General features: G+C 28.4%; 3 protein-coding genes across 5 annotated transcripts; all 3 read left to right on the top strand.

Moving 5' to 3' along the window:
* The first annotated feature begins 705 nt into the window (after nt 1-705).
* LOC108689166 (inositol polyphosphate 5-phosphatase OCRL-1) lies at nt 706-6,502 on the top strand. Of its 2 annotated transcripts, XM_018195817.1 has the most exons (19): nt 706-727; nt 833-949; nt 1,163-1,343; nt 1,691-1,825; nt 1,914-2,026; nt 2,113-2,255; nt 2,389-2,562; nt 2,692-2,854; nt 3,430-3,608; nt 4,011-4,232; nt 4,332-4,467; nt 4,578-4,757; nt 4,826-4,922; nt 5,016-5,153; nt 5,246-5,343; nt 5,424-5,601; nt 5,899-6,026; nt 6,101-6,212; nt 6,319-6,502. In XM_018195817.1, exons 2-19 carry the CDS (start codon nt 884-886, stop codon nt 6,477-6,479), a joined length of 2,604 nt encoding a protein of 867 aa, XP_018051306.1. In that variant the 5' UTR covers nt 706-727; nt 833-883; the 3' UTR covers nt 6,480-6,502. The 2 variants fall into 2 exon arrangements, with proteins under 2 accessions (XP_018051306.1, XP_018051305.1); XM_018195816.1 differs by lacking the exon at nt 706-727 and having other exon boundaries at nt 816-949.
* A 1,455-nt stretch (nt 6,503-7,957) lies between these two features.
* LOC108689156 (importin subunit alpha-1) lies at nt 7,958-12,712 on the top strand. Of its 2 annotated transcripts, XM_018195804.1 has the most exons (9): nt 7,958-8,010; nt 8,106-8,214; nt 8,697-8,823; nt 9,559-9,878; nt 9,975-10,230; nt 10,966-11,104; nt 11,184-11,542; nt 11,648-11,980; nt 12,346-12,712. In XM_018195804.1, the coding sequence occupies exons 3-9, from the start codon at nt 8,758-8,760 to the stop codon at nt 12,445-12,447; spliced, it is 1,575 nt and encodes a 524-aa protein (XP_018051293.1). In that variant the 5' UTR covers nt 7,958-8,010; nt 8,106-8,214; nt 8,697-8,757; the 3' UTR covers nt 12,448-12,712. The 2 variants fall into 2 exon arrangements, with proteins under 2 accessions (XP_018051293.1, XP_018051292.1); XM_018195803.1 differs by having other exon boundaries at nt 7,965-8,214.
* A 449-nt stretch (nt 12,713-13,161) lies between these two features.
* LOC108689146 (lysosomal aspartic protease) lies at nt 13,162-18,457 on the top strand. The gene is made up of 8 exons (XM_018195786.1): nt 13,162-13,432; nt 15,411-15,655; nt 16,554-16,672; nt 16,967-17,166; nt 17,305-17,427; nt 17,504-17,648; nt 17,814-17,906; nt 17,981-18,457. The coding sequence occupies exons 1-8, from the start codon at nt 13,371-13,373 to the stop codon at nt 18,131-18,133; spliced, it is 1,140 nt and encodes a 379-aa protein (XP_018051275.1). The 5' UTR covers nt 13,162-13,370; the 3' UTR covers nt 18,134-18,457.
* The last annotated feature ends 1,471 nt before the right edge of the window (nt 18,458-19,928 follow it).

Here is a 19,928-nt window from a genome sequence, read left to right as displayed (position 1 = left end):
TTCAACGATTTCAAATATACCGATATTATAACCACACGCATAGGCAACAATACCTATGTAGTGCGCGCGCGCGCGCGCGCGCGCGCGTGTATATGATGTTCTAAATTTAAATGACTAAATTTCAGGAGCGTGTAGGAAATCGATTAAAAAACTAAGAAAAAAGTTTTTCAAAGATGTATATGATATACATGTTTCGTTTTTACTCTGTTTTTGGAGAAAATCGCAAAAAGGGATAAAAGATAATTTTCGGAATATTATTGTTTTTTCGTATATTATTTCAATGATAATGAATAAGCGTGGCCCAATGTTTTGTTAAGGGTGATTCAAGAGAGAGCATTCCAAATGTATCCTTATCGTTTTTTAATCTGTACTCAGCTATAATTGCACATGCACAATTAGAAAAGGATGAAGATACCACTTGAAATGCTTTTTGAAACGTTCAGATCGCCAAATTAGCGCCAACACTTGTTTTAGTAGTATTATATGTTTCAATGAGCCTCTCTTAAGTTTCTCTCTGTTATTGTTTATCAAACGTTAAACAAGAATGACATGAGAACACTTGAGAAGCATTCAAATGAGAACATTCTTTATCTGGGGGAATTTCAAATTCAATCTAGGGTGAAGATATGAGTGAAGCAATGAGTTGGCAATACTGGGCATAATAAGTCATAATAACCTGTCTAATCTATTAATCTCCGGTTTCTTGTTTACTTGACATTTTTATAAGGTGCGAGAGTGAATTATTGAAAGAAGCTTTGTTTATTTTCTTTATTTCCGATCTATTATGTATTATGACATAGAGTAAATCACACAAGTACAATATTTCAGATAGTAATAAATTTTAATCAATTATTTGTATGTGAGAATCAAGAGATCAAACGAAATGTCGACATCTGAATCATTAGCGATAGTGCAATCCAAGTTCGTGTCAGGCGAGACTGTTTTGACTGTATCCTTTCTTAAACTTAATAAATAATAGATATATTGTATCATTACGATCAATAGCAATTTTCTATTGAATGGCAACTTTACTTTTAATCACGTATTATTTGGTTAAAGATTACTTTATCCTGATTCGATATTACTATTATGAATTACAATTATATTTGTACAAATATAAGTATATAATATTATTCTATATATCTTAACTGCATAACATTAGACCACAGAAGCATCATTAATACAAGGATGGATACAATCTTCAAGATATATTGCTCTTGTTTACAAAGGTACAACCCACGCTTTAGCAATTTTTTTAACTTCAAAAATACCACCACAAGTGTACAGTGATCTGACCTTGGAAGGAATGTTACCTATTGATCAGGACTTCAAATGTAGTATAGGTATTTCAAGCTTTTCTATGTATTATGTACTAATTCTATATGATAAATTAATCTTTAGGAGCTATGAGATGGTCCTATTTTAAAAATTTTTCCTTTGAGATTTATTATAATTTATATTGTATTTATTATAATGCATATTCCTTGCTTCAAAATATGATACTTTTTTAGTATCATTATAATGACTGAAATATAAAAATTAATAATTTTAATAATTATTAAGTAGTTTAATTAATTTAAGAACTGCATTGCTTCTTTGCTTTAAAAGTAATACAATTAAAAAAAATTAAATTTTCTAAAAAAAATTATTAAATATTTTTTTATTGAAGTGTTTTTTTTTTTAATTAAAGATACTAATGGAGAAACACAGGATGGCCTTGATATATACATGAATGTTACATCAAGAAAACTTCGCCTGATATTTGAAATGAAACTTGGAGAATCTACCAGTTCCTTAGTATCACAAATATTTCGAGCGATAGAAAGTATGTGCATACTTATCTAACATAATTTTCATGTAGAAGACATTTATTTATCAACATTTATCTATCAACAGAATAATTGTGATTTTAGTATATCAAACAGCTAAAAGCCCTGCAGAAGAATTTTTATGGATTGAAAAACTAACAAGAAATAGGAGAAACTTGGCTACTGGTGGCAAAGATATGCAGGATACTGCCGATTCTGTAAGTTAGTATAATAATACTTAATATTATAGAAATTTAAAATAGGAATGATGGAACGTGTTTTTATAAAAATTTATTTTTTATAGTTGCTCAATCTTGAGAGTCATGATTTAGCAATACCACGACAAAGCATTGCCTCGGGTAGATCCCCAGTAGCTGCAAGAGAATCAGTAGTACGATATCAGATGGCTTGCAAAGAAGATGATTACACATATAGTAAAACATTTCGGTTTGTTGTTTCACAATATTATGATTATATATCCTTTGTTTCACTTCAGTTTAAAAGTATTTTTGTGCACATGATGATCATACATGTAACATGATTATTATCAATAATTAATTATTATCAATAATTAATACAGTATACTTACTTGCACGTGGAATGTAAATGGACAACCCCCAAATAACATTAAATTAAATGAATGGTTGAGCACGGACGAAATGCCACCAGATATATATGCTATCGGATTCCAGGAATTAGATTTGAGCAAAGAAGCATTTCTATTTCATGAAACTCCTAGAGAAGAAGAATGGAGGTATATGTCATTTGTATCATTTGAAAAAGTAAAATAGTGTGTCCATTTTGCTTATCTCAAATAACTTTTTTAAATAATTAATCATAATGAAAAATTATTCATAATTACATAAAAAAAATTTTATTATAGACAAGTTATAGTTAATTCACTTCATCCAGGAGGGAATTATACACAAGTAGCTCTTGTCAGATTAGTGGGTATGATGTTGTTAGTATATGCACTTGAAGCTCATATACCATTTATCGAAAATGTGTGTACTGATACAGTAGGAACGGGAATTATGGGAAAGTTGGTAAGTTTCTAATACACAAAATATTTTACATATATCAAGATATTATACATGACGTTTCAAAATTCGCAACTCAAAATATTATAATACATTATACAAATCAAAAATTTGTTGGATTTTGAATTGTCTTGAATAAATAATTGTAAAATTTAAAATTTTTACTTCTCACATTAGGCCTCTGGCCTGTGTTACATTTCTCTCATATGCTTGTGGTGCGCACGCTGATTTTTCAATTGCCACAAGCATGTGGGAACTATAGTTTCAATATCGGTTTCGAATAGCAGATTTTGTAAGAGGTGTTTCTGTGGGCATTCTCGGAAGGTTGCCTTTTCTGAGAGGAGACACAAGCGTAAATATTTTGGTTCCTACTGGGATTGAACTCGAACCCTTGGTATGAGAGATCAGTGCGCTGCCATGCTCGCGTTCAAAAATTTTTACTTCAGATTCGATTCATTACTTAATATGAAGTTATAAAGAAATCAGAATGCAATATACTTTTTTATTTTTTAAAGAGTGTTACATAAATATATAAAAACACTGTGCTTCAAAGATTAATACTTTATTGCAAATTCTTATAGGGCAATAAAGGTGGTGTTGCAGTCAGTTGTTGTATTCACAATACGGCTGTTTGCTTTGTTAATGCTCATTTAGCTGCACATTGTGAAGAATTTGAGCGACGCAACCAGGATTATGCTGATATTTGTGCGAGATTATCTTTTACGAAATATGTACCACCTAAAAGTTTCAAGGATCACGAGTAAGTTTTCTATGATATGGATTATTCCCTGATTATATATAGCGCTCGTATGCAAATAAAGACTAAACTGAATCAAAAAGTCTAATCATTTTATAATTTTTGCAATAGTTAATAAGAAATTAATTATTAAAAATTAAATAGTCTAACCTATTATTAAATCTAAGTGCGTGTCGAGACACGGCCGTCCACTTTATTATATTATTAAGTAAAATCTGTATTTTATAATTTTAAATATTTATATTTTGTATACGGATTAAATTAGTATAATAACTTTAACATGCATTAGTTCAAACTAATGTGTTCAACTGAATTCGCTATTAATTTTTTGAGTTATATCATAGTGAAGCAAGGAAGCAATATAAGTATATGTATACATATATGAACATATGTGTATGTGTATAGCCAGATTTATTGGTTGGGAGATTTAAATTATCGGATAACGGAAATGGATGCTGCAACAGCTAAGCAGTATATTTCAGAAGGCATCTATGGTCCCGTCTTAGCATTGGATCAACTTGGACACCAACGCAAAGCAGGACGTGTGTTTCAAGGATTTCAGGAAGCAGAAATTGATTTTAAACCCACATATAAATACGATCCAGGTACCGACAACTGGGATTCAAGGTATCCTAAAAATTATATTTCTAAAATGCAATTTACATTTATTAAGTAAATTTCAATCTAATATTTTTATATAATTTTTTTTTGTCTAATGATGTATAGCGAGAAATGTAGAGCTCCAGCTTGGTGTGATCGAGTACTATGGAAAGGAGATATGATTAAATCAATTTACTACAAAAGTCATCCAGAACTAAAGATATCTGACCACAAGCCAGTTAGTGCAAGTTTTGATTCTCAAGTAAGTATGTATAGATGTGCAAATATGCACTTTCTGTTTCTTTTTATTTATTACATACTCACTTGAAAAAAATCTTATATTATATAGCTTGTATAAATTTTCCAAAACAGATACGTATTATAGATACGGCTAAGTATCGTAAAATTCATGAGGAAGTTATGAAAAAACTAGATAAATTAGAAAATGAATTCTTACCTCAAGTGATGGTTGATACTACAGATATTATTTTTGACGTTTTGAGATTTCTTGAATCTAGCAGTAAGGAACTTATTATCGCTAATACAGGCCAGGTATGTATCAAGAAAAAAGGAGGGGATGCACACACAATCTACTTTTATTTTTTATATTTTTAAATTAGGTACCAGTGCAATTTGAATTTATAAAAAAGTTAGACGATACAAACTATTGCAAGGATTGGTTGCATATAGAACCATATACAGGCTTTATAAAACCAGGTATAAATTTATATTTTTCATATATATTTGTTCAATATCTATCTCCACACTAATATATTTTCTATTATGTGTTTCCTTTTCTTATCATGTCAGGTGAAAAGTGCGACATTAAACTGGAGGTATATGTAGACAAAAAGACTGCATGTAAATTGAATTCTGGTGAAGACAAGTTATATGATATTTTAGTATTACATCTCGAAGGAGGCAAAGATATTTTCATTACTATAACAGGTATATTACATGCACATAATAATAACAATATGCAGCAGAGCCATTTATTAGTTAATTTTTTAATTTGGAAATAATTATGTAAATAATTTCAGGCACTTATGAGAGAAGTTGTTTCGGTTCTTCCATGGAAGCATTGGTTCATGTTTCAGTTCCAATTAGAGAAATTCCTATTGGGCGATTAGTCGAATTGGTAAATATTAAAAAATTGACAAGTATAATTTTATTGCGAAAGTATTTCTTCGTAATCTAATTTGCACTTTAAAAATGCAGGAGAATAATAAAAATCTCTCACAAGAACCATATTCAGTTCCAAAAGAAATATGGCATTTAGTGGATAGATTATATCGACATGGCCTTAAAACTCCAGGACTTTTTGAAACACCAGGCCTTCATAGTGAGATAATAGCTATTCGAGATTGGTTAGATGAATGGAGTCAAGATCCAATGCGTATCTTTTTAATATTTTAAAATTCATAACAACATTAATACACTTACAAATAATAATAAAATAAAGCCCAATCTACAATTGAATCGACATAGACATAAGTGATTGTGAAATGTTATAAAGCACAGTTTTAATCTGCTATTATATACTAGTTGTAAAGCATGTTGTGAAAGATGGTTTAATTTTATGGTACACCTGTATACACACATACATGTATGCAAACACACACACATACACATATATACATACATACACATGAATATATTATCATTCCTTGACAATAATTTTTTCTTCATATAGCTGGTGGTGTACATTCGGTAGCAGAGGCATTACTACTGCTTTTAGAATCTACTGCTGAACCATTGATACCGTATAATCTACATAATGTTTGCCTATCAGCAGCAACTAATTATTTACAGTGCAAACAAGTAAATCAGAAATTAGCATTTTACTGTAATGTAATATCTTCAGATTATCATATTACTTTATTCATTTATTATAGATTATAATGCAATTACCAGAGACTAGAAGAACTGTCTTTCTCTATATCAGTTCATTCTTGCAAGAATTATTAAATCATACACAGGATAACGAACTCGATGCTAAAACACTTGGTAAACTTATTATATTCATTTCTATCTTGCTCTCTTAATTTATTATTTCTCTACCACATAAAGAGCATTAACAAAAATATTTAAAAAATATTATTTGTGTGTGCAGCGACGCTGTTTGGATCAATATTTTTAAGGTATCCACCTAGAAGCAGAGACGATCGCCATCAGAGAAATCGTGCGACTCAAATTACTTTCGATAAAAAGAAAGCTGCATTTGTTTATCATTTCTTAGTCAACGATCAAAGCGATTTTATATTAGGTCGATAATAAGCGATTTAAAGGAATACTAGCAGCACTACAAATTTCGTATTTATAGCTTTAAAACGAAAAAATAAAATCAATTAGAAATAAAGAAATTAATTAGTATTATATTGCAATTATTTTTATGTTTTTTATAATATCACAAAGACGTGTGCTTTTTGATTCATCATAATTACAGCACAATTTTGAAAATGTAATGTATAAATAAGTATCTATCTTAATTAATAAAATTTTACCTGAATATATTTAATTTCATTATTTTTAAAAAATATTTAATGTGTGCGAATTGCGATTATTAGAAATTGCTTAATTATAAAACTTAAGTTAATTTTCGTAATAATATGCACTTTAACTAAATTAAATATATAAATTTAAATAAATTTGTTACTTATAGATATGTCATTTTAAAAAAATTTATAACTTTAAAAAAATAATAAGTAATGATCATAAAGTCTTATACTTGATATTGTTTTCTTCTATTTCTTTTCAATTCATAATTATAATAAAATGATAATTAATTGTTCTGTTTAGTATAATCAGTTCTGATTTTGACGAAATTAAGTTCATTCGAATTTTTGCATGAAATGAACGAATTTGACACAAAAAAGCGTCACTCTGCCTCGTAAAGAGATATTAATTGTAAAGTTTTTTTTCGACATACTTAAACATTTAACATATCTAATCAAAGATGTGAAAAAGATGAAACGCCAATAGAAAAAATAATTAATATTAAATACAACTGTAATGCACAACTGCTAATGGAAATATACTTAATACTATAGTATATTGTCTTCTCACACATTAAAATCATTTATATGTAAAAAATAAATATAGCAAAACTAATTTTTGCGTATTCGTAATAATTTTGCAATACTTTCAGCGAAATGTTAAAGAATATTCAATATATTTTTAAAGAAATATAAAATTTTCGATGAAATTTTATTTTTTATGAAATTATATTTTAATTTCAGTAATTCTCATTAATTTAGCTGAAAAAAATCACTTCACCGAAATTTCAAACAAATTTTAGCAAATTTTAATGACATTTTCAAAAACCTTGCGAAAGAATTTTAGTTCAATTTCGGTGATTATTCAATATTTTTGTTGAAAAACTCACTTTCATCAAAATTTCTATAAAATTTCAGCGGAATTTTCCCACGGACAAGAGGATGGTATTCGAAGAAAAAAGAGAGATGGCAACCTTAAGGTGTCTATTGATGAACGCAATATATTAGAAGGAACTAAATTCTAGAAGCTTCTAAATCGCAAAAGTGGTTATTTGAACAAAATTTTGAATTTGTTGAGCTTAGTACCTTAATCTGTAAGAATTGACCAATCACAGTCGCGAATTCCCCTCTTATTCGACTATAAGAGGGGAATACTCAACTGTGATTAGTCAATTCGTACGGATTATGACATATGAATACGGCCAATATAAACGCTCCTTAAAGATAATTAGCTTATTGTAGAAATAGAAAGGCCATCATCCTTGCTTGGGGATACTTGTAGAACGGTTGAACGTGATTAAATGTTGAACGTAACTTGATCTTATTATTTTCAATTTTTCAACGATTTTTATTGGATAATTGTAAACAGGACCCTTTTTCTTTCTTTCTTTTTTATTTTTAACAGCAACGATAAGTTATTTGAATTCTTCGACAAAGAAAGACGAGTGACACAGGCATATGCAGGAGAATTTGCAATTTGAAGAGATAATTATTGCGCCGTCTAATTTGTAAAGGTACGGTTAAAATTAATTTATTATAATTTATATACAATTACATAGATATCTGATACTTATTTTCATCTAACCGTTATGAAAACTAAATTAAAAATAACAACAATCATGTTTTCATGTGTTAATCATAGTCACTCAAATTTTTTTCGAATATGTGAATTATGAATTTTGATGAGGTAAACTGTACAGACATACATATATATATATTCTATTAGATTCATGATTAAATAGCTTATTTCTCAGTATTCGCATGTAATTATAAAAATTAATTTAAAATTAGTTTATCACAATTATATTTTCATACATTTATCATTACAATTTCACTCAAATTTGTTTCGAATAAATACATATGAATTTTGAAGGTTAATTATAGACGCATTCTATCAAGCTTGGTCTAATTGTAGATTATTTCTCACATATTCTAACTAATCGTTATTATTACTAATATTTTTTTAATTTGAATTTTTTATTAAACATTTACGCAGGAGTACCTATAGATTGAGATAAATCAAGCAGTATAAAAAATATTAAGTACGTTAAAGAACAATGCCTTCTCGAGAGGATAACAGTCATGGACGCAAAGCAAATTTTAAATTTAATAACAAACATGAAGTAAGTATAATTAAAATTATTTTCTAATTTAACAGCTGCTACATATTAAAGAAATTTTTTTATCTGAATATAAATAATACATAATCTAGCAATATAAGTACATACATCCACTGAGGTCCATATTCAAGGTCGAAATATTCGATTATTTTAATTATGTTTATTTTTAATAATTAGTGAAAATCAATCTGCTTTTGATTCTTTTAAAAAAAATTTTCTATATTTGGAAATATAAATTTTTTATATATTTTTATACATGTTTATATATATGACCTGTTGTAGTTTTATATAGAAATTTATACAATCGTTATAAAGCATCTATTTACTTAGCTTTTCTTATATAATTGCATATAAAAAGTTGGATTATTTCAATACTTATATGACACAAAAATTTAATGTTGTTACGTTTGTGACCTTATTGCATTATTATTGGTATATTGTGATGTTACTGCAATACTGCTAGAATTAATTATTCCAGCATGCTGTATAGGATATAAGATACATTTAAAACATTTTCAAAAAAATTATATGATATCAAGAGAGACATAAGAAATATAAGATTATGTGTATATTATTTTAAATTTTATACATTGTACAATTTATATGTGTAATTTTAAAACAATACGTTAATATTTTGCTATTCAAATTTGCTCTGATATAATCAAACTACAAATAATCTACAAATAATCTGTGTAAACGTTTACAAACATTCCTTTAGTACATGTGTATCTCTCTTAGGAAGCTCGAATAAGAAGGAATGCACTATCAGTGGAGTTACGTAGAGCCAAGAAGGATGATCAATTATCAAAACGACGTAATCTTGATACATCAAATCAAGAACTGTCAGATTTATCGAATAAAGCCACTGTTTCACCCACTCCTACTCTTTCTATAAATGAAATTGTAAACCATATAAACTCATCAGATGAGACATTACAATTGTCGGCAATTCAGACTTGCAGAAAATTATTAAGTCGAGAAAAAAATCCTCCTATAAATGATATAATAGAAGGTGGCATAGTACCACGTTGCATTGAGCTCTTAGATAACGATTATAAGTATGTATATGAATATTGAAAGTGATTTATTGATTTAAGTAAATTATTTCTTCATATATTTAAGAAACAAGATATAATTTATTTATTTCTATTTAGCATTGCTTTGCAATTTGAAGTAGCATGGGTATTAACTAACATAGCCTCTGGTACATCCTTACAAACACAAAATGTTGTAAAATATGGAGCAATACCAAAATTAGTGAAACTACTTAAATCTACATCACCCGTTGTTGCGGAACAAGCAGTGTGGGCCTTAGGAAATATAGCCGGAGATGGACCGTATGCACGTGATCTTGTTCTTGGACATGATGCTCTACCTCTTTTGCTGGATTTAATTAAACCTGACACTTCAGTAAGTGACTTCGTATTTGACAATCTTTGATTATGTTTGTCTTGTTTGCTTATTGTCGATATTAATATTCAAAAATTTTGTTAATATCAGAAACATACAAATGTTAAATCCTGCGATTAATGAAAGAAATATTAGGAGCAAGAGTATTAAATATTAGGGACTTAAAAAAGTAAAATGAAATAAAATATTATAAATAGAAATAAATATTAAATATATTAGAGAAATAAAAGTAGAAATAGATTTAAATGTAACACACAATGAATACAAGTAAGATACAAGATATTATGTGTTAAGGAATAGAAATAGAATATATGCATTCCCGTATGTTGGATTTCTCTGGTTCTATCGTTATCGCTATTTCTATCGCTATCACTGTTGCCTTCGCATTGTATTTAAGGCTTTACATTTAATCTTTATTCCTGTTTTTTTAATCTTTAATATTTATGTGCGCAGAGCCTAAGATTTGTACATTTTTTATGATAAAGTGATTAAATAATTAATGTCAGTATTTAATCATATTAAACATTGCTATCTAATTATTCTAAAAATAGATTATCTAATAGAGATACACAGTGCGTGCGTGCGTGCGTGCGTGCGTGCGTGCGTGCGTGTGTGTATGTGTGTGTGTGTGTGTGTGTGTGTGTGTGTGTGTGTGTGTGTGTGTGTGTGTGTGTGTATCACATAAAATTTGAACAAGTAGATAACATATTTTTCCGATACTAATGAAATGTGCAGATAACATTCTTGCGGAACGTTGTATGGACTTTATCTAATTTATGTCGAAATAAGAATCCACCTCCACCCTTCGAATTGATTAGACCTGTTCTACCAATATTTAATCGCCTGCTTAGTTATACAGATCGAGATGTACTTGGTAAGATGTTCATATTGTTATTTTATATATTATATAATTTACTCTAAATTTGAAATACTTACATTGCTGTTTGTCCTAGCTGATACTTGTTGGGCACTTTCTTATCTTACTGATGGATCCAACGACAAGATACAAGCAGTATTAGAAACTGGCATTATACCGAGACTTGTACAGATGTTGACTTTGCAGGAAGGAATGATTCTTACTCCAGCATTGCGTACGGTTGGAAATATAGTAACAGGTGACGATGCTCAAACGGATGCTGTAATTCTTGCGGGAGGATTGTCACATCTTGGTGCTTTGTTGCGATATCATCGCGTCAATATTGTAAAGGAAGCTGCTTGGGCAATTAGTAACATTATGGCTGGTAATACGAATCAAATCCAAAATGTGATAGATGCTGGTCTTTTATCACCATTGATAGAAGTATTGCAGTTTGTAAGTGTGCATACACGATTTGCACATACATGACAAAATCAGTCGAAAATCTGTTTTAAATATTTGTGTACAGAATTTTGTAGATAAATTTATTCATTTTTTAAGGGGGACTATAAGTCACAAAAAGAGGCTGCATGGGCTATAACTAACTTGACAACAGGAGGAACAATCCAACATTTATCCCAATTAGTGGGAGCGGGTGTATTACCACCTTTTTGTAATTTATTGGAATCGAAGGATTGGAATGTTATTATTGTTGTATTAGATGGTCTAACTAATATTTTGCATGCAGCAGAGAAAATAGGACAAGTGGAAAAACTTGCTATTCTGATAGAAGAAGCTGGAGGATTAGATAAAATAGAAGCTCTTCAACATCATCAGAATGAACAAGTTTATCAAAAATCTATGGCTATAATCGACGCGTTTTTTTCACAAAAGGTTTGTACATTTATTTTATGTTTATAAATTAAAAATAATCTACATAGAAAAGTTCTGTTTTTTGATAGACGGTTTTATCTAAATAAGTAAAATATATGTTATAAATAAAATTGTAATTTGTCTATATTAATCAACTAAATAAAAAAACATCAATTATGATCAAAGTTAAATGTTGGAATAATACATCTGTGTGCATTTTAAATTAAATTTTTAATGCTACTAGCATTATAATCTAAAGAACTTATTGCAAAGTATTATTTCAGAATTTCTTTAACTGTATTAAATTTATAGTATTAATTATATTATTAATTCAAAGAGAATGTTCGTATTCTTTGACTAACAAATAAAAAAAATTGTTTTTCTAGGATATAGAAGAAACTCTTACTTCTGAAGTTCAAGAGAACTATGAGGGACAGATTGAATTTAATATGACGGCGGATTCATCAACAAGTAAATTTGATTTTTGATAAATGGAACTTGAATTCGGATTAAAATGTTTTAAATTAAAGAATTTATCGATATGGGACTATTATTAATTTGTTATATGAACTTACAATAAAAATCAGAATGCTTAAAGTCAATCAATCAAATTTCAGCGATATGTGCGTGACAAAAAATAAAAAAGAAAAACGTTTTAGCAACACGAATCTTGTTCTATTTTAGACAATCTCGTTTTTTATATGTATTGTAAGAATAAAGTTGTGTTGAATAAAATAATTTCATTTTTGGTAATTAAGTTTCATATTTTTTTAATACACTTTCACAAGCCATTTAAATTGATTATTTTCTGTGACGAAAAAGATCGTATGATCAAAACTGATATCTGTGTCAATTTTAATTATATGATCTTTTTGTCGCTGAAACAACAGATTTGAATGGAGATGTGTCCAGGAAGTTACAATACTTTTGATGGATTTTGAAATACAATAATATTTCCCCAAATGCGATTTGCAAAATATGCAAATCTCTGGCCTAGTTTCCACCGAGAGTTTAATCCGGATTAGAATGTAAGAACCAACTACAGTCGAGTATTTCCCTGTTACAGTCGAATGACAGGGGAATGCTTGATTGTAATTGGTCAATTTCTTACAGTAAGGCTTGACTAACCCTTCTCCGCGGAGTTTAAACTCCGTCTTGTGTATTTTTACACATTTATGGTATATATACGGCCGCCGCGCCACTGTTCGTCGTTAAACAGCATTGGTGATTGGTTAATCGGTGAGACCGCCAGGCGGGTGACTCCATCGACACAGATCAACAAGAACTGACAAGAACCAAGAATATTAGCAATAATCGAGTCTTTCTTTGTTGATTCTTATTTACAAGGAGAAGAATTTACAACGTCTTTAAAAATCTCAATTCTTACAACCTTCGAAGAAATTCAGTAAACATGTTACGTTTCTTTATTGCAATTGCGGCACTTGCTGTGCTGATCGAAGCGGAATTCCAAAGGTGAGTTCACGTAAAGTAAACATCTCAAATTCTCGTACTTAACACACGTATATACGATAAATCGAGGTCGAACAGATACGTGCGTTTATAATAAACAATATTAACTGATAATTTTGAAGAATCATATCTCTTTCTATCGGAATAAAGCAGGCGAACAAAGAGATGATTGTTTTGAAAATTCTTGCTATTTGTTTTCCTTACGACTTTAAAATGAGATTAGCGAGTAATAAAGAGCAGTTTCACATTTAGACTATTTCAATTTCATTCTGATTCGTAAATAGATAAAGACTTTGTTCCAGAATTTACTGCCAATATTGAAAATCTATAGCTTACATTATGTGCACTACAGATTTTCAATACTGGCAGTAAATTTTGGAACATGGCCAAATATAAGATCTGTTTTTTATTCTTGCATTAGACTACACTAGAATTCTTTTTTTCGCTTTTGCTAAATATCGAACATATGTTTACCTATCATGTTAAGTTTCGAAAGTGTATATTAGTTCAGTTACAAAACACAGACCCATAGATAGCAGCGAGCACATTCCTGATAATTAGTGTTGGATATTATTTCGTTATCTGTTACTAAGTTAACAGTCGTCAAATTTGAAAAATAATAATTAACAGACTAAATGATTATTTTCATCAAATCTTAAATTTTATAAGTAGTAGTAGTAAATTTCAAATTCTAAAAAAGAAAATTGTTTAAATTATCAAATTTATGAACGAAATAATAGAAATTCTATAGGCTCTAATGAATTAAATCAATTAAGAATAAACAAATACATTTCAACCCTTGGTTTGGAAATCCTTGGTTTGGATTCTCTTCATTAGTGATAAAAAAAGAATATTTGTTCATCGTGCGAACGATGAACAAATATATATTTTTTATCATTAATGTATTTGCTGAAGAAGATCCAAATCAAGAATTGAAATGTCTTTGTTTATTCAGTTGTTATATACAATAAAACTTGATTGCAATAACATTTAGCACTAGCTCTGAAAAGCTTTTCATTGATATAAATGAAATATTATAATATTTTGTTCATATATATTTCTTAATTTAATTATACTATAATAAAAATGGAATTTAAAAAATGATTTTTTTCTTTTTCCTTATGATTATTACATATTAATTATATTAATATTTTTCAATTGAAATATTCAAATATGGCTCTACATAAAATGAAAATAAATTTGAGCTATTTATTAATAATTATATTAATATCAATTTTTGCGCATAAAATTTACACTTTATATTTATTTGTTTAAGCAAACATGTTTTAAATAATGAAATATTTCAAAATAGATTTCTTAATTGACTTAAATAATGAGAAATAATCCATAAAATCATTCATGATCGATAATTTTTTAAACAACTGATTCTTTTGAAGTAACAATAAAATTATTACTCTTTTACTTGTATAATAAAATTATTGCTTGTTTACAAAAAATAATCATTTAGCCCATCATTACTGCTTACTTATCATTTGTTTATCATGTAATTTTTATCGTGCAATAATTATAATTAGCTCATTCGAAATAATTTTCTTTGTATAAAATTGTACAATTAATGAATGTTCACATCGAATCAAGATTTATTTAAAAGATCTGGACTATAAATTATGTAGTACACTTTCAAATATGCATGAATCATTATATGATGAATCAGAAAGATTCAGATTGATTATCAGATCCACAATTAAAGAAATAGATTTTTTAAATTTGCATTACACATGCAATTCTGTTTTACTTTACATTATACATGTATAGGAAAATTTCTCAGAACAAAGTACTTAAACTATATGATGGTTTTCATGACTCATTGGTTTTTAAATTAGTGCCGCTTGCATCAGTGGAGATATTTCTATACATATGTGTATGTACATATATATCTCTTATAAATAATATCTCCTCTGATATATACATGATAAATATGTGCATATAGTATAATAGAACTTCTTTATGTTGCTTTAAGAATTCCATTACACAAGACAGATTCCATTCGAAAAACTTTGAAAGAGGTTAATACTGATCTGACACAATTTCGTATGTTTACAACTATTGGCACACCAGAACCTCTATCTAATTATTTGGATGCTCAATACTATGGTGTTATCTCAATTGGAACCCCATCACAGAATTTTAAAGTAATTTTTGATACTGGTTCCTCCAATCTCTGGGTACCATCCAAGAAATGCAGCATGACTAACATTGCTTGCTGTAAGTACATCATAGTATCACTATTTCTTTGATGTTTCATTATTGATATACATATATATTTATAATTAATAATATCACTCCAAACATTGAAATAATCTTGAGTGCTTTTTTTCTCTTCAGTATTAATATGAAAAATAAAAATGTAGAATAGAAATAAACAATAAGAATCTTATTGAGCTGTACATGTGAATAAATAATCAATAGAAAATTAAGCCGGCAATTGAAATTGGATCTTTAGTGCTTAAATAATTCGATATGAATTTATATACTAAAGAACTTAATCTCAGTAAATTATTTATACAAATATATTATTATACAAATTTTAATATATTTATCAGCATCGTTAAGATCTTTCTAAGTGCCTGTGAATATTAAATTATTAAATTGCTAGGCAATTTAATTTGTCATATTACTATGGTAATCGATTTCTAGCGTTTCAAGAAAATGCAAAATCAATTCGGTGTGTAGTTTGGCAGAATTTGATACGTAGTATATAAATTCATATCGAATTATTTAAGCACTAAAAATACAACTATCGTTGTGGGCTTTATTTCTTATTGATAGAATAGAAATAATGCTGCGGAATTGTGTTCTATCTATTCATATTTGAAATAAATTCTTAAAATCTTTAAAGTGAACAGTTTCAAAAATTAAAATCATTAATAAACCAAATATTATGGAACTATGCTCTATAATTATTTACAATCTTGTTTATGTAATTTATCACGCTTATTCTTAAAATATCAATAACCTTTGACATAAGATAGCTCACTTATTAAAGCATAATATTCAAATATATTCAATGATTTAAATTGCTGTTAATTATATTTAAATGAATAAAGAAATTATTTCTGAACTCTTCGATAATTGAAACAATTTTATTTACTATTTTTTGCAGTGTTACATAATAAATATAATAGCGAAAAATCCAGTACATACCAAAAAAATGGTACTAAATTCGCCATTCGTTATGGTTCTGGCAGCCTGTCTGGGTTTTTATCTGAAGATGTAGTGTCTGTGAGTCATTATTTAGTAAACAATTTAATATAGTTCCAACTAAGTTAATCTATGAATGTAATCTATGAAAATTTCTTAAAAACATTGTTCTTGGGTGAACCTTCAGATGAGCTATTCTTGTAAAAAAAGGAATGACTATTTATTTGTTATGTATTTTTATCTTCTGATTGTGAATATAAAATATAAATATCTCCATCTTGTATAATCATTTTTTTTACGAAGCTGTAGCTTATCTAAAGATTTATCTGCTTTGTAAAGTACACAAGTTCATTAATAATATCGATCCTATTATAGGTTGCTGGTCTTGCTGTTCAACATCAAATATTCGCGGAAGCAATAACAGAACCAGGATTAGTCTTTGTTGCTGCGAAATTCGATGGTATCTTGGGAATGGGTTACTCCACGATATCTGTCGACGGAGTGACTCCCGTCTTCTATAATATGGTCAAACAAAACTTGGTGTCGCAAGCTGTTTTTAGTTTCTATTTAAATCGGTAAACATTTTTTTATGCATCATATGTATCATGTTTCTAAAATGTTTTTTCATTTTTCAAATAGTTTTTCTATATTACTAATATAAACACATATTATTAATATTTAATATTAATATAAAAAGTATGAAATCTATACAGCGATCCCTCAGCTGCAGTGGGTGGTGAAATGATATTGGGTGGCTCCGACCCCGATCATTACGAAGGCGAATTCACGTATATTCCTGTTACTCGCAAAGGATACTGGCAATTTAAGATGGATAAGTATGCGATTAAATTAAATGTCACACAATCATGGATCATATTTTGTCAACAAATTATTAACGCTATAATACTATAGGGTTCAAGTGACAACTCGCGTTTTCTGCAAGGAAGGCTGCGAAGCTATTGCCGATACGGGCACTTCTCTAATAGCTGGACCAACGTCAGAAATCAAAGATATTAACGAAATGATTGGAGCTACTTCTATTGGTGGGGAAGCAATGGTAAGTAATTGACTTTCATAATAGCAATTTACAACAATATCGAGATAAATTACAGAAATAAGATTAATTAATAAGATTAATAATATTTAATTAATTAATAAGATTAATTAATTTATAATAAATTATTGATTACCAATATGAATAACTAATATTAATTATTTAAAGGTGAATTGTAACCAGATTTCTAGTATGCCCTCGATCAGTTTTATACTAGGTGGTAAGAATTTCACTCTTACTGGTGAAGATTATGTCCTTAAGGTAAATATAAATGGCTCAGGTAATGATTTACATTATTTTATAACAGAAATCACGCAATAATTAATTTTTCTTAGATTAAACAATTTGGTAAAACAATATGTATGAGTGGCTTCATGGGTATGGATTTGCCTCAGTCATTATGGATTTTGGGTGATGTATTTATTGGTCGATATTATACCGAATTTGACATGGAGAACGATCGAGTAGGATTCGCTATTTCAAAGTAAATGTTGATTGTCTTTTCGAAGTTGCCGTTAGACGCTAAAGAAGATTTAAATGACAACTTCGCGAATAATTAACTAAAATTTTCTTAGAATACTGTTTCCTTATTGCCTTGTAATTTTTATCTGGGTTCCATGCGATACGTTGTTACACAATTGTCTACGTGATATTTAACAAAATAAGAATAGATATCATTTCTAAATATAGCATCTTCTTTTTTCATAGAAGTGTATTATCACAGTATATATTAAGTATACATTAAGTGTATTATCAAAGAATATATTAAATACAATTAAGTTTATTACAATAAAATATATATTCTTTTCATATACTGTATAGTAATTTTACAATACCGTTTCAAAGTGTATCAACTTTACATTTCTGAGCATAACTTTCGTTAAAGTAGATCAAATGGGTGCATTTGATTCTCTTTGACGTTATGATAAAAAAAGTTATGATAAAAAAGATTAAGGTGATACATTTTTGAGAGAGAGAGAGAGAGAGAGAGAGAGAGAGAGAGAGAGAGAGAGAGAGAGAGAGTGAGTGAGAAAGAGAAAGAGAGCGAGCGCGTGCGTGTGTCTGTGTGTGCGTGTGTGTGATACTCTATATTATCTTTCAATTTTACATATCCCAAGTATCATTATATACATTATGCACTTTCTTAAATATAGTACACTGTATTCTAGCTATGGCATATTGTAAAAGGAGTTGATAACATTATTTATAATTATAATTAATAAACGAATTAATATGTTAATTTTTGCATCTTATGACGAGAAAGTTGTACTTTTCGAAGAGTAACTAGATATGCTAAGTTTTTCTATTTAATTGCATGAAGTGTAAAACGTGGAAATAGATGATAACCAAGACCATTGTCTTGTTATCTATGAGTTAGAGTTTAAGTTACAAATTAATTTTGTTTCATAGCCATCTAAAAAAAGGAGAAAATTGATAGCATAGGAATTATGTAATGTTTATAGTAATCATCGCTTTCTCATGTGTAATAATAATATTATCTTTATGTAAAAAAATGCTTTTTGATGATGCTTTTCTAATGACAATTAAAACTTATAACTATATTCCAATATACGTTGAACTTCACGGAGCGGAGCGATAAATTTTTCAACTATAAGTACCAAGAGGAATAGTTTTGAAAATACTGCTATAATAATGGATAGCAAAGATACTAAAGTTTTGTTAATTGTTGTTGTAAAAATTGATTTACTTGATTTCATTTTCACGCATCTCTATAGAAAAAAATTATAAAATATTTTATATTTTTTTCAGTGTTTTATTTATATTTAATAATTCTCTAAAAAAAAATTTTCTAGAATTCTTTATACAGAATGTACAGCAACGCCTCTTGTACAGATGGAATGGGCTAGACTTTGAGTCAAAAAGTTTTTTATAAAAAATCAAGTTTCGAAAAATATAAAACAATTATTTAATATATAATTACATATAAAATTATACATAATTATATATAATTATGTGTAATTATATAAAAAAAATCAAGTTTTGATTTTTTTCTAAAACAAACAATGCGAAAATTATCCTTGTAATGATTTTTGTTGTTTTTCCATTATTATCAAAGATATCAGAAGGTTGCGGGTTATCGCCGTATCTTTATTCATTGCTAATGCTCGGCTGGCATTAGCAATAATAAACATAGCGATAACCCGCAAACCTGGTCATATCTTTGAAGAAAATATCCATGAAAGTTTCAATTATTATTATTATCATTTTTATTATACTATTCAGTATTTAAAAAAAAAAAGAAGGATGTATGGACATGTATGG

This window comes from Atta colombica, unplaced genomic scaffold (genome assembly GCF_001594045.1).
Source record: "Atta colombica isolate Treedump-2 unplaced genomic scaffold, Acol1.0 scaffold261, whole genome shotgun sequence".
NCBI classification, from domain to species: Eukaryota; Metazoa; Arthropoda; class Insecta; order Hymenoptera; family Formicidae; genus Atta; species Atta colombica.
Note: the sequence above shows the minus strand (reverse complement) of the source record. Positions and strands in the feature narration are given on the sequence as shown.